This window comes from Aulonocara sp. 'chitande type north' Nkhata Bay, linkage group LG15 (genome assembly GCF_057382095.1).
Source record: "Aulonocara sp. 'chitande type north' Nkhata Bay isolate Kocher_YH1m ecotype deep benthic linkage group LG15, A_spYH_male_GT1.1, whole genome shotgun sequence".
Taxonomy (NCBI): Eukaryota; Metazoa; Chordata; class Actinopteri; order Cichliformes; family Cichlidae; genus Aulonocara; species Aulonocara sp. 'chitande type north' Nkhata Bay.
Genome location: NC_141358.1, coordinates 16878461 through 16892394, shown reverse-complemented (window position 1 = coordinate 16892394; position 13934 = coordinate 16878461). Strand labels below are relative to the sequence as shown.

General features: G+C 37.1%; 1 protein-coding gene across 1 annotated transcript in view; it reads right to left on the bottom strand.

Annotated features, from left to right (window-relative positions):
* The window catches only part of lama2 (laminin, alpha 2), a 231722-nt gene that overhangs the window by 180568 nt on the left and 37220 nt on the right, over positions 1-13934 (bottom strand). Inside the window, exons 2-3 of the mRNA XM_086264682.1 lie at positions 7821-7991; positions 4583-4695 (exon numbers count right to left, since the gene is read on the bottom strand). Coding sequence (XP_086120808.1) covers positions 4583-4695; positions 7821-7991 — 284 coding nt within the window. The remainder of the gene's footprint in view (positions 1-4582; positions 4696-7820; positions 7992-13934) is intronic.

Below are 13934 nucleotides of genomic sequence, written 5' to 3'. Positions count from 1 at the left end.
TTAAAGACATATTTCCAGTCCACTATAACAGGCGCCAGAAGGGATGAGCAAGTTACAATTTCTAGACCTGGATTTTTTTACATAACCCTATAATAGTAAAGTATGAATTTTGATCGGCTGACATCAAAAACATACTTAATAAAGTCAAATAGGGATCAGAAAATCAGAAATTGTTAACCCGAGTTAGTTTTCAGCTTTTCATGAATATTGGTGTTTTTATTAGACATCTAAAATTAATCTCTTTTTTTTTTTTTTACTTTTAGACCAATTTTTGACTGACTTCTCTTAATGAAGCCATGGATTCTCATAAACTAAATCTTCTATTCTCATTACTTTTATTCTCATAACATCTATATAATTACAATCTGGCAGTCTTATCTATTTAATCACACTTCTAAACTAAACTAAATGTCCTAAATCAGCCCATGCCAGTACACAGCCACTCAATCACAGAGATTCCTGCCAAGCTTTCCAAGTCAAAAATGGAAGCCAATATTTAAAGCGTGGCACACAAGATTATGAAGTGACTAATAGCAAAGTTGGTTTAACTAATTCCAGCTCTACTGAAACAGTTCTGTGTAGCTTAAAACCCTGATGACATATCAATGACACATTTTGTACACCGCACCTTTAAATGACTAACTGCAGTAATCACTTTAATTGCAGAGAAAATAAAATCCAAGCTAAGCTGACCATGACAGCATGCAGCACAGGGTGTTAATGTAGCTCTGGGAAGACAGTGTTTGTACGTGCAACATCCTGACGGAAAAGGAACACAGTGGCAGAAAAGGGATGAGCTTGATGGATCAAGCACCTGGCAGCTGAATGCATCTGCGCTCAGTGTGAATCCAATCATATGTGCACAAACAGAAAGCAAATGAAAAGAATTTGACTCATTAAAATAAGCATTTGTGTGAGTACGTCTGATTCTAATGGAAAGCTGAGATTGTGGATCTCCATATAAATCAATTTAGGAAAAGCTAAATATTACTTCTAAAACTAAAAGTAAACTGAGCGAAAATTTAAAAAAAAAAAAGGTATACATGTCTAGTGAAACATATTCCTTTTAGTAAGAGTTTTTAAATATCTGTATGTCTGAATGCATAATACACTTATACAACACAGCAATTAAATAATGATTCTGAAGCTGTTAAATGAACCTTAACAAATGAAAAAAGTGTGTAAAAAAAGGGACATTGCAAACAGGGATTGATGTTTATATACAGTGGAACCCCGAGTTACGAATACCCCGTTTCACGAAAAATTCAAGTCACGAAGGCACTGAACAGCAATATTTTTGCCCATGTTACGGCAAAATGCCCGAGTAACAAAATCCACTGGCTCTGATTGGCTGAGCCTACAATGCCCACAATGCCTTCCGAATCATGTGACAACTAGGGCTGGGTATCGTCACTGATTTCTAGAATCGATTCGATTCTGATTCACAAGGTCCCGAAACGATTCGATCCACGATTCGATTCAATTCGATTTGTATCTGGGAAATTTTGCCTCAGACAGTCAGAAATATTATAATTCAGATCAGTACATTTACATATTTTTGTATCTATAAAATGGAAGCTGACACTCGCAAGACTTTATGAAAGGTGTGAGCATCACAGCAGATGTCTTTGTGTCAAAGTAGCTGAAGATAAAACACAGAAAAACATGAAGGTGATTTTCCTGGCCTGGATTTTATAAAAATATTCTGCAGTACATCAAAAACGAAAGAAAACGATTAATCAACATATGAACGTTACCTCTGAAGTTACAGCAGTTTTATTAGAGACACAGCTAAGCGTTTTGCATTTGAAGCCCATTGAACAGCAGAAATTAGGTTTTCTTTTCGGAAGTAAGTAAAAGGAAAAAAACAGCGGCCGACAGCGCTGTAAACAACGGTAGACTTGTGCGTAACAGGCAAGCGAATAATGCAGAAAACAGATTTTGGGGATAGACGGGAAACTGTTCTTGAAGTACAGAGAGAGAGAGAGAGAGCTGTGCATGATGTCTGATTTTATCATGTTGGAAGCAAAACACCAAAAGTCAGAGGGAGTCCATGACAATGTTTATGTGAAGCATAGTTTGCTGCTTCTTTTGCTGCTGGTTCAGTCAGTATTGTTTGGAGAGAGATAAAACTAACAGCTTTAGAATCAGCGCAAAAAGGGCGTAAACACAAAGCGCGGACCCGCCGACAGATCAGAATCAGCGAGCTGTCGGCTTTCAGCCCCGACCGTGTCCGTGCCATTGGGTGAGAAAGCCACATCTCACTGATTCTGATCTGCGGTCCGCGCTTTGTGTTTACATTTATGTGCACGTGTTCCTGCTCTCATTCACTGTTTTAGCTGTTTGGTGGTTGTTAAAATTTTGTGAGGTTTCACCTGAGATTCTGGCATTTCAGGTAAAATAAATTTATATTAAAAAATCGATTCAGGATTTTAATGAATCGATATCACGTTATCCAAGCCAGAATCTATTTTAATCGATAAATCGATTATCAAAACCCACCCCTAGTGACAACCCCTTGGCTTCCGTACTTGCGCTTCGCTGTTCCACTTGAACAACGTATTGTTGTTCTAGTTAGGATTAGCCTATAGCCTATCGTTCAGCATGGCCTCAGTCAAAACGCACGATGGGTGCTTCGACTTACGAAAGACCCTCGGGAACGAATTAATTTTGTAAGTCGGGGTTCCACTGTACTGACAAGACACATTTCTGATGCGGCATCAAGTGAAGGTGCGCCTTCAGAGAATGAACATGCTGCAATAGCACACATGCATGAGCATTTGTGTACTTAGAATTTCTGCTTGGACTACATTGAATACCCCTTAAATACCCCTTGATAAAGAGGATTTTGCCCTTTATTCGTTTTTTTAAAAAAGCGGTTTGATATCACATCACAAACCTAAAAACATAAATTACTGAACTTCAATAACTTAGTGAAACTTAAAAGAGTGTGTTTAATATATAAAGTCTTACACTCCCTTGCTCCACCACCACTAAAGCAGTTCATTTGGCATAAAGAAAGCTCAGACAGGACCACTCGAGCTACAATCCGAGGAGACTTGTTTATACCCCACAGACAGACAGCATTTGGGCAGAACGTCCTCTCTGTCAAGGGAGGCCATCTGTGGAACAGTCTTCCTCAACCCATTAGAGAATGCTCTACACTCAATTTGTTTAAGGCAAAGGTTAAAAACTGGGTATGGACAAATCAAGTGTGCGATCATGTATAAGTTGTATAGTTTTAATGTTTTATTTGGGAACAGAATGGTGTGTATGTGTAAGTTTGGTGATGGAGTTTTTATTATGAATGAATGATGAATTTTTATGAATTATTATGTCTATTTTTTATGCTTAAGGACAACAGATGGAAATTAGCCCTTGGCTATAATCTGGCATGTTTACATTCATGTAAATTTTTTTTTTTTACATTTATGTTCATTAACATGCACTGTCCTAAATAAATAAATAAACCTGTCACAAAGCTGAATTATTGGGTCACAGCTATACATTTATTGCTGCATGTTTTGGGCTAAGTATGAAAGGTTGGGCAGTAATTAGTAAATTATTAATTTTATAAGGATTTCAATTTTACATGCAGTAATTGCAATTACAAGCATGTGGTTATTTACCTTAAAGAATGAAAATGACATGAATGAAACCTCACAGAGAATGGAGGAATAATTCCCAATTAAAAAATATTTTAAGCTTATGCCAGCCCTGGTGCAGCCCCTTAGTTAATGCTGCATCTGAAACCAGCCATCTTTAAGCATCCCACCCTGCCTCCACTTCTCCAACATATAAAGCTAGACAGTATTTAGAAACAAAAAACAAACACAGATATAGAAAATCTTATCTGTACCTCCTGGTCTTACACAAGTCTCTGGTACAGTCCCAAGCTCAGGCTTCCTGATGGCTTTTTGTACTCAGTCACTCAATTAATGACTAATTGAGTGATTGAGTTGAAATGTCAGATCAGAAAGGATCCAGGAAATGTTCATTTGATGAAAACTTGTGACTGACAAGTCTTTACCAACAAGCATGCATTTTCACACTCACATCCACTCCTCGCTTGTCACATCTGATTTCAAAACATAAAGTGATGGTGAAAACACTCAAGGCTGTAACATGATTTGGATTTGCCAACCAGCAAGTGACTTCGAGGTGAGCCCAACCATCTTTTATTACGTCTGTATCTGCAAACAGAAATCAGGGCTTGTGATTCCTACCTCCTAGTCTCTGGTACCCCGGGTGCTGACAATCAGGTATAAAATGAGGAAAAGTTGTACATTTCTCCTATATAATATGTGCTTGTGTGTGTTCTTGGGTGTCTGCTGACATTATTTCTATATTGGCGAATTATGCACGTGTGTCATCACTAAAGGAATCTGTCGAATGATGAAACTGCTGCCCGTTTGTTATTCTAAGACTTTGTACCTTAGAAAATCAATGCTTAAATTTGATGATGCAAGCTGATAAAGACAAGTAACCCGGTTCAATACAAATAAATAAATAAAACAGAAAAGAGGCATGCAGTGAAAGTACGTGAACAGCGTTTCACTCATAATGAATGTGTGTTTTCTACCTGTTTCAAGTCCAGTGTGATTGTCACATAGTGGTACTCCATTCCATTCTTTATCGACGGACTCTGCCACCAACGATTGGTTCCATCTATGGCATACTCTACGGGATGATGTTCTGTAAGCACACACAGAAACAGTTTATTTTAAATATCTCAGGTATTTTCATCTTGCATTCTACATTGTTCTAAAGTGAAAATGTAGTACTCTACAATTTTTCTCCACCCTGGCATTTGAGACGTTCAAAGCCAGATATCAAAAGCACATTTGTCCACCTCGTAAAAGAAGTAGTAATAGATTTCCTTCCCATTTAGTAATATTTGATTTCACTTCTGAATAAGAAAAAATGTCAGTGCATTTGCACAGTCTTCTTCTGGGTACTATTACAAGTCTATAGAACAGTTTTAATAGAGCAGGAAGATAAAAATGCATCGCCACTATAATTTATTATAAAGCAAAGGTCACAATCAAGCATTTTATTTATGCGCTATATGCAGAATCGTTTTGGTGCTTATAGGTGTGTTAATGAAGGTTTTTAAGAGCAGACATGTTTTTTCAGCTTGACTGGCACCTGTCAGTCATCTGGCTACTTACCTGTGACATTTCAGTTAAAAGTAATGGAAATGATCTATAACAAAATAAAGGTATTGTACTTATCTTGCTCTTTCCTACCCTGCTGTGTGGCATTAGAAGAACACAGTAAAGAAAATTATTTTACAGAAAGCAAATAAAGAATGGACAAAACACTAAAACCACGATATAGAAAATGAATATTCACCTAGGGCAGGGGTCGGTAACCTGCGGCTTATACTTATACTGTGGCTCGGCGTGGTTTGGTAAAATAAATTAGAAGTATTTAGCTGAAGTGTATTTTATTTATGTTAGTTCTTTTTTTTAACTTGTACTTCTAAATTGGAAGATTATTGTGATATTGAAATATAAAAATAAAATTATATTTTATTATTTTTTCATCGTTCAAAATAAGCGTCACACTCGTGGGAGCCGGTGTACCCGCAGAAACACCGTGCATTTATCGAGATTTTTAATCCCAGGTAGGTCAATTATGGATCTTCGGAGCCACATTATGTCAGCAGCTCCACCGTGAACTATGTTAAAAACAAACACCGCTCACGCCTCACAGATGACAGCTTACAGTCCTGCGTAAAGATGAAAGTGACTTCGTACAGCCCCGATTTGCAGACGCTGTGCACAGAGGTTCAGGAGCAGAAGTCCCATTGTAAACACGGCAGACCCGACGATGTTTGCATGAACATGTTTTTCAGCATCTCTTGGTTGACCACTTTTCATACAGGGTTGCTGTACGCATACAGCCGGCTGTAGCTTTTCAGCCCACAGCCCGACATACACCAACAACAGCATAGATAGCACAGACGTTAAGGCGGCGAGGCGTGATTGCGGGTGCCGCTCAGGTGCGTCCGCCTCCCCTGCAGCGGCGCTGCAGACCACGCCCCGCCACACACCTTAACATGGTAAAATACATATTTAGGCAGAATTTTGCAAATATCTATTTTTCATTTTTCAGCAGCATAGTGCTTTTTTTCCAATTATTTTTTAAAAGTCAGGTCAAGGCTCCAAAAGCCCAAAGCCGATATAAGGGTGGCGGCTCACAACAGTTTTTGTTTGCCACATGGATCATTTTAGTTCAGCTGGGTGTCTTTCCTTTTGTTATATTTCTTCAAAATGTGTTAATTACATAAATAAAATGTAACTTTCTCTGTAGCACTTCATGGATTTCATAAGCAACACACCTTAGTTGTTCACACAAAGCATAAAGGTAAAAAACAATATATACAGTGTTATCTTCATTTTAGATGTCAAAAAGTATTTGCGGCTCCCAGTGTTTTCTTTTGCGTGGAAACCAGGTCCAAGTGGCTCTTTGGGTCCTAAAGGTTGCTGACCCCTGACCTAGGGTAAATGCTTTCTTACAAAGTTACCTGTAGATGACGACATATAAACTTTATTTTAAAACTGAAGCTACGTCCTAGAAAAAAAAAAATTCCCAGACCAGCTGGTGGATGCTAGAGCTTTCTGTTGAAATCAGTCACAAAGAGAGCCCTGCGCCAAAAAGCTCCTTGTGATTTCTGGGTTTACTAGTAGGTTGGTGTAATCACCCGTAGTTTGCATAAAAGATGCCGACTTGCCAAGTGTTGACCTTCAAACTAAAGTTGTTACAAGTCTCTAAAACCAATATGTTGAGTTGCACTTTTCAGTTTTACTACTACTTGGCAAGCAGTTGGTGAGTGTTTGCAGACAATATATTGTTTTCTACACAAAATACAAGGACCAAAGCAACAGCAATGAGGTTTTTTTAAATTTCACCCACCAACTGTCAACTGCTCTTTTAGTGCTTTTATAAGCAGTGGGCCATTTCTGAATGTTGGGCAACCTGATGGTTGACCCCCCCTTAACTCACTTTACACAGCCAAGAAGTGATCTACATACCCTACCAAAATACAGCTAGTTGTTATTTGAACATACTGAACACACTGTCAATGAACATATTAAGGATTGTTGTGGCAGATAGCCGCTGAGCCTGGTTCTCCTTGTAGTATTGTAGCATCTCTACCTTACAATATAAAGTGCACTGAGGAAACTGCTGTTGTGATTTGATGGTATATATTTAAAATGTAATTAAAGATATCTGCTCAAAAGGACAAAAAGAGCCACAAGTTAAAAAAAAACAAAGCTCTAAAACCTCATGTTGAGAGCACGCTAAAGACTAAGCACTAGGCTACTATGGATACACGTTGACCTCATTATTTTAAACCATGGCCCATCACTATATGAATATGCGCCAATGTAAGAGTATACAATAAGAAAATAAAGAAAAGGATGGGCTCCATTTAATGAATAACACCAACAATGAACTGGCTGACTGATGGCTGACTAATTGGTTTGTTGACTAATCACTGGATACTAGTTAATGATGGAGTGCTTCACTGACAAACTGATTGGGTATTTGACTGGCTGAGCGGTTAATTGAATTATTGATCCATTGTATTATGACAGTCTGGTAGACTACTTGAATAATGAGTGCAGGCTAATTTTGTATTGTCGTCTTGTCATGTTGCAATTGATTCCTCGTTTTGTTCTATAATTATCGTTTTAGACAAAATGATTGGTTAACATCTGGCCAATCATAGTCTAATTAACTAATGTAAAATGATTAATTGTTGTAATCACTAAGACTATAAGTCTCATGTGGATGTGACTCTTCCTTACCCATGGGATTTGCACTCCTTTGGTTGCAGATTCGACACTGTGCATTTCTAACAGGCTGTCCTGGAACGTGCTCCACAAGCTTGCAGAACATTTCTGGACCAGTTGAACCACAGGTAGCATTGGTTGTTATATTAGCCATAGTCGCTAGATTCAACACAGCTGGAAACAGACCTGGGGAAGAAAAAAAAAAGAAAGAAAACAGACATGGGTAATTGGATAATTGCATACAGATGCAACTTTTGAAAGTTAAAGAGCTTTATGCATTAGTACTGATGCCTGCATATACCTTCTACTTTTTTTTTATATCTTAAAAAATTTGAAATAAAAAGCAAACCTACATCAACTATCCAATAAAAAAATTACAATATTTCAAAAGTTAGTTCACTCGTTTTCAACATATCTAAAAAAGAAAAGAACACAGTACATGATAACTTCGAAGCAAGTTCTATGTTATTGTGCATTCAGATCTTCGTTAATCACACATCAAAGTCCGTTCAGAGCACTTCAAATGAGGCCAGGCTGGATTTCTTAGTCAAAGCATAAAATAAAAGGTGGGCAATTGCCAAATGCTACCGTGGGGGGTTGTTAGGAACAGCACATCCTGATTTGCATTTAGGTTTTGTATTTCAAATCAAAATGATGCCTGTATTTCTGTTGTACTGAGGTTATGAGTAATTAGCCTGGAACATGAGGGGGAGGGCAAGGGTTTCGCATCATCCGAGCTATTTAATTTGGGTGTATTTTCAGTGCAGTCAAAAGCAGTTAACATCATTTAACATCAACAGATAGAAATGGCTGTAATCACTTTATCTTTTGATAAAAGAAGCATGGACAGAATATTTTCTGGCACGCTTTCCACTGTGCAGACTTTGAGCAATTTTGTACTTTTGTTTCAAAACTGTTCATTTGCATTATGTTGTTCAAGCAACTTTCATTTTCTGACCATGGACATTTTTCACTGCTGGAGCCACAGAATGTAAACTAGGAGAGGACATACATTATGGAAAATCCTCCAATTTTTTTTCCAGGATATTCTTGGAATCCATTAATAAAGTTATACTGAGCTAACAGGACTTTGTTTTCAACCTTATTGTTATGGTAATCTTGTGAGACCAGGTTCATTCAAGCAGGAAGGACATTCAGGAAACTTGGATGTTTTATGCAGAAAGAAAATGCAACAAGCCAGATATCAAGGATAAATGTGAAGACCAAACGTATGATATACCACTCACTGCCATAATTTATTCCACAATAGGTCATATTTATGCACATTCAGCACATTTCTCCATCTATGTAAGGATGACACCACTCTGTTCATCCCTAAGACCTATTATCATTCAGTTAGTTTTCAAATAATCTACATATTTAATCAATAAATGTTTAAATGACGTAAAATATCATATGAATGGATTGATGGAAATCCATCCTGATGCATTTAATTTCCCTAGTGGATACAATGAGACAAGACCATATATGTCATGGAGCCAGGAAGCTAGAATACTGTCAACCTTCAGTGACAGTTCACTTTGGGAATCTCCAACAAAGAACAATACTGTGCACCAAAACTGCTGGAAATGGCAAATGTGTTTTACCAAAAACATACAGTTGAATATTAGTCGCTAGTTTTGTGCAATCTAAAAGTAAATGTTTCAACTGAGAATGGCTGCAGCAATCACCAGTTACACTGCATAAGTTTAACTGAGCAACAGTGGATAGACACGTTACTGAAAAAGCAGGGCTTAAAGCTTTAAAAAGCATATTTCAAAATACAACATCACTACCACTTTCCCAAGCTGTCAATCTCAGTACTGACATCATGACTCTGGTCCAGTCATCTTCTTGCCCACCGTCAGTGCAACTAACCTCCTCCCCATCAGAGCTTCATCTAAGCCTCAGTCTTCATCTTCACCACCACCAGCGTCTAGACTCCAGGGGCTCCTGTCTTAAATCCTATCACCACTGGGAGTCTGTTCTGCCATGATGTCTAATTACCAAACACATTAATTTCTCAATCTCAATAAATCATGTTCAAGTCTTCTAAGTGATCTCTCCCTATTGATAGAGGTGGGAATCACCATACATCCCACGATACGATATTATCACAATACTTAACGCACGATACAATATTATTGCAATTTTTTAAAATATTTTGCGATATTCAGATTCTGTACATAAAGGTAAACTTTATCAATATTAATTTTATCTAATATCAAAGTCTCACACTCAGTCTTTCTCTCATTTCAGTCAGTTTTATTGTTGACAAACTGAACGGTTTGTATTATAGTCTAGTCCAATTATAGCTATTCTGAACTATGCAATTTATGAAAACTATGCAGCCCATTCAGCAACTGAAGAATTTGAAAGTAAATTAAAACAAAATACAATTTTACATTAAATAAAAAAGTTTTAAACTTAATTAAAATAAAACATGTCTTAAATTAAAATAAGTAAACTGTCATGTTTATTGCTGCCAAAAAACAAGTTAAACACATTTGGACATTGAAGGAATGTCAGGATTCTTGCTCAGAAAAAGGATCAACATGCTCTGAAGTCAGCATGTTCCAGTCCACAAAAACCTTTTTTGTAACAAAATATCGATTTCTGCTGTTCCTGTATCGATACATTATTAGCAAACAAAATATCACGATACTACACAGTATCGATTTTTTTCCCCCACCCCTACCTATTGACATAAAATTACTGGAATTTTCCTTGAGATATAATGACTTGCTTTTGAGGGATACCAATATAGCAGAGACCTCCTACAGAAACAACTATGACACGGATAAGTCAGATAAAGCTTGAACAGAGGACCTGGGATTGGAGTGAGTTGCGAAGTGGCTTGCAGAGGCACAGCAACTGTGGGCAGTTTAAATAACATACCCTATATTAGACTTGACAGTTGGATGCAAAAAAGGACATCAGCCAAACCCTCAGTTGATGTGGGCTGGCACTGAGCCGCTGACGGTCTGCCTGAAATAACACTCAGTTTTTTAACAAAAAAGAGACCGTTTTCAAAAAGAATTTATCAATTAAATCATTAATTCAATTCTTAAAAAAAATAATCAAAATTACTATTTTGCTATGCATGTAAAGCTAAAATGTAAAAACCAACCAAGGTTTATAACTGTTCAGTGTTTAACCAGAACTTCCATTCAAGATATCAAAAGCTGCATTTTACATGTTGCAGTACAAGGATGGAACATTGGCCAGTATCAGCTGTCCCTAAGAGATCACAGAGTGTTCACTATGAATGGCAAGCTTGTTGAACTTAAAGTCCTGGAATGCTGAACATGGCCTACATATGGTTCACATTTCCTTTCTGGAAATCATGCACAGATAAACACATAAATATACTATGTTACACTAGACATTACAATTAAAGTTTAAGAAAACAAGTTAAAGAACATGTGCATGTATACACAATGAAAAATAGATAAATATAAATGTACCATATCGTGCACATGGGAGACAAACAAATCAAGGGTGAGTAAGAAGGAGAGGAAAAGTGTAAGGAAGTCTGAGAGGAGAAGCACTTGGAAAAGCGTGGACTGTCTGTGAGTGTTTGTCCAGATGAGTCCAGCTGTTTGGCCAGATGTCAAGACAGATGAACTGTGAAAAACATCTAAGACACCCAAAGTCTCTCTCACATATGCGCACACATTCTCATACGAATACTCACAACATATCACATGCACACGTGTTTCCCACGCTTTTAGTAATGATATCTGAGAAGCCCCTGCCACTTAAGAAGCCCAGACTTCCATTACGACTTTTTTAAATAAAGGAAACGTCACGGATAAATATTTTAACCAGCTTCTCAATGAGTAATAACACAAAGTCCCGTATTTATTCCTCCTGTATTACATATTCTAGTGGTTTTAATTCACCTTAAAGCACTGAAGCACACAAAATATTTATAGTTAATCAAATTCCTCGAGCTGTAATGTATTGAAACACATTTGATTTAACAGAAAATGTGCATTTTAGTCACAGAAACCTTGCAAGGATACCATACAGACTTTTAGCCCCAAATAAATTTTAGAGTTGGCCCAATTTTTCTCCAAATCAGTCGTCATTTAATGTGTAACTTCTGGGGGGTGTGATGATGGTAAAATCACTGATCAGCTGTTCTGCGGTTTGAGCAGTCACACCGTTTGATTTCGAACATAACTGCTGTCAAAATAACCATTGAAGTCAGCCAGCAGGTGAGGTGACCCAGATGTAGATCCCTATGCAGTTAGCCAAAATGACCATTCTAGGCAGCTACCCACTGTGCTTATTTGTAGCTGCAGTCAGAGCAAAGCATTTAAAACGATTCATGTAAAAATTTTGATTGTTTGGAAAGCTACAGGAGGCATGTGCAGACTTCCCCAGGATTTTTTTTTTGTTCCAAGAGTAATTCCCCTGAATCCTTCCAACAAAGATGGGATGTGCAGTTTTAACATGACCTGCAACATGTGCACGAGCTGCACCTTTTGTGGGAAATATGCCGGCTTGAAATAAAACAGAATCATGCATTAATACACCACATTTATTTTTTATGCTTTATTTGTTGCGAATTAGGTTGCTGTACTTAATATAAATTCATTTTCCTAAGCTTATTCAACAAAGTGTTCAAACAAATAGTCCCACAGTCACAAATGCCTAAATCTCAACTCACAATCAAACAGTCTAAGTGCAACTCCTCTTTGTCTCTCTCTGAACCCTGGAATGATAATGCAGCCACTTTTATAGATTTGCTATCAAAATCTTTTCAATTTAATCTATTCACTGTGATTCTTTGTGAATTTCTGAGATTTCTTTTTTGATGCCTCAAGATTAGTCTGATATTTGGTCAACCTTTCAAAGAACACAGTCAGTGGAGAGCAGTCTGAACTCCTTCAAAAGCACTCTTTTGTTCACTTATTCTCAGTTTGAACACTGGCAACAGGGAAGAGATAAAGCTCTAAAAAAAAAAAAAAACGATGGCATTCAAGACCTGTATATACATACCACAGAGGTAAGGAAGAAAAAAGAGATTGCATTCTTTTGTGGTCAACATAGACAACCAAGACCCGAGTATAAAACTTAGTTTAAGGTCTTACTGCACAATAAAAAAAAATGTCTTCATGAACATATTTTTATGGTTATTGTCCACACCGTTTATAACTGCCAGGAAATCAAGCCAACATTCTACTTATTCCTGGGGTTTTGATTCACAACCTGGAAGAGTCTCTAGATACAAGTGTGTGTGGGAGACTGTGGAATTTTCAACTTGATTTGAGACAGCTATTACCCTTAGCTTTTTATCACTTCTTCATGTCTGATTTACAGATTCACACGTGGTCTCCCATATGGAAAAGAAATAGTAAAAACTTATATGATTTACTCATGAAAGTGGCCACTTTCTCATTACTTTCATATATTGTTTTAGTAAGTATCCAAAACATACAAGTTTCATTATATAATTTTTCAAGAGCTCTTATATCGGTTTTCACTCTTGTGTGCTTTTCATACAAGATTCACACAAGACATATACAAACTTTATAAGATTTATATATATATATTTTCCATATGGGCTTAAAAGAGAACTTCATTTTTTTCCGTGTCTAACTGTATTGGCTTTGTCTTTCAAGCGAGCTGGGAAATACTGGTGGTCAGATTAAATTCACTGATGCTACAGTGATTGGTACTGTCCTGGGTTCAAATCCAACAAGTGACTGGCGTTGGCTCCTCTCTGGGTAATCTATCTTCCTGAATTGGATAAGTCTTATAATTAGACAGAAGTACCATTTTCATCTCATCAGCCTGTCATCAAATTTAGGTTCGGTGTACATGTTGTGGTCATTTTGCTGTGAACTGCTCTTAAGAGGTCATACGCAGGCCATCGGAGTGGTTTATACTATTAAGGAATTTCAACACAGCCAGATTTCATTAGACTCATGACTCTTCTTGTCCACATAAAATGATCCCTATGAGTGTCCCTACTCCAGTGATGGACATTATCAGATAATGATGATAAGAAGTTGACAGAAATAATAAACTTTATTTATTTTTATAGAAATCTATAAAGAACATAAAATACAGTTAAAAATTAAAAGTTACCATCTTATAGTCTAAATAAAGGAAACA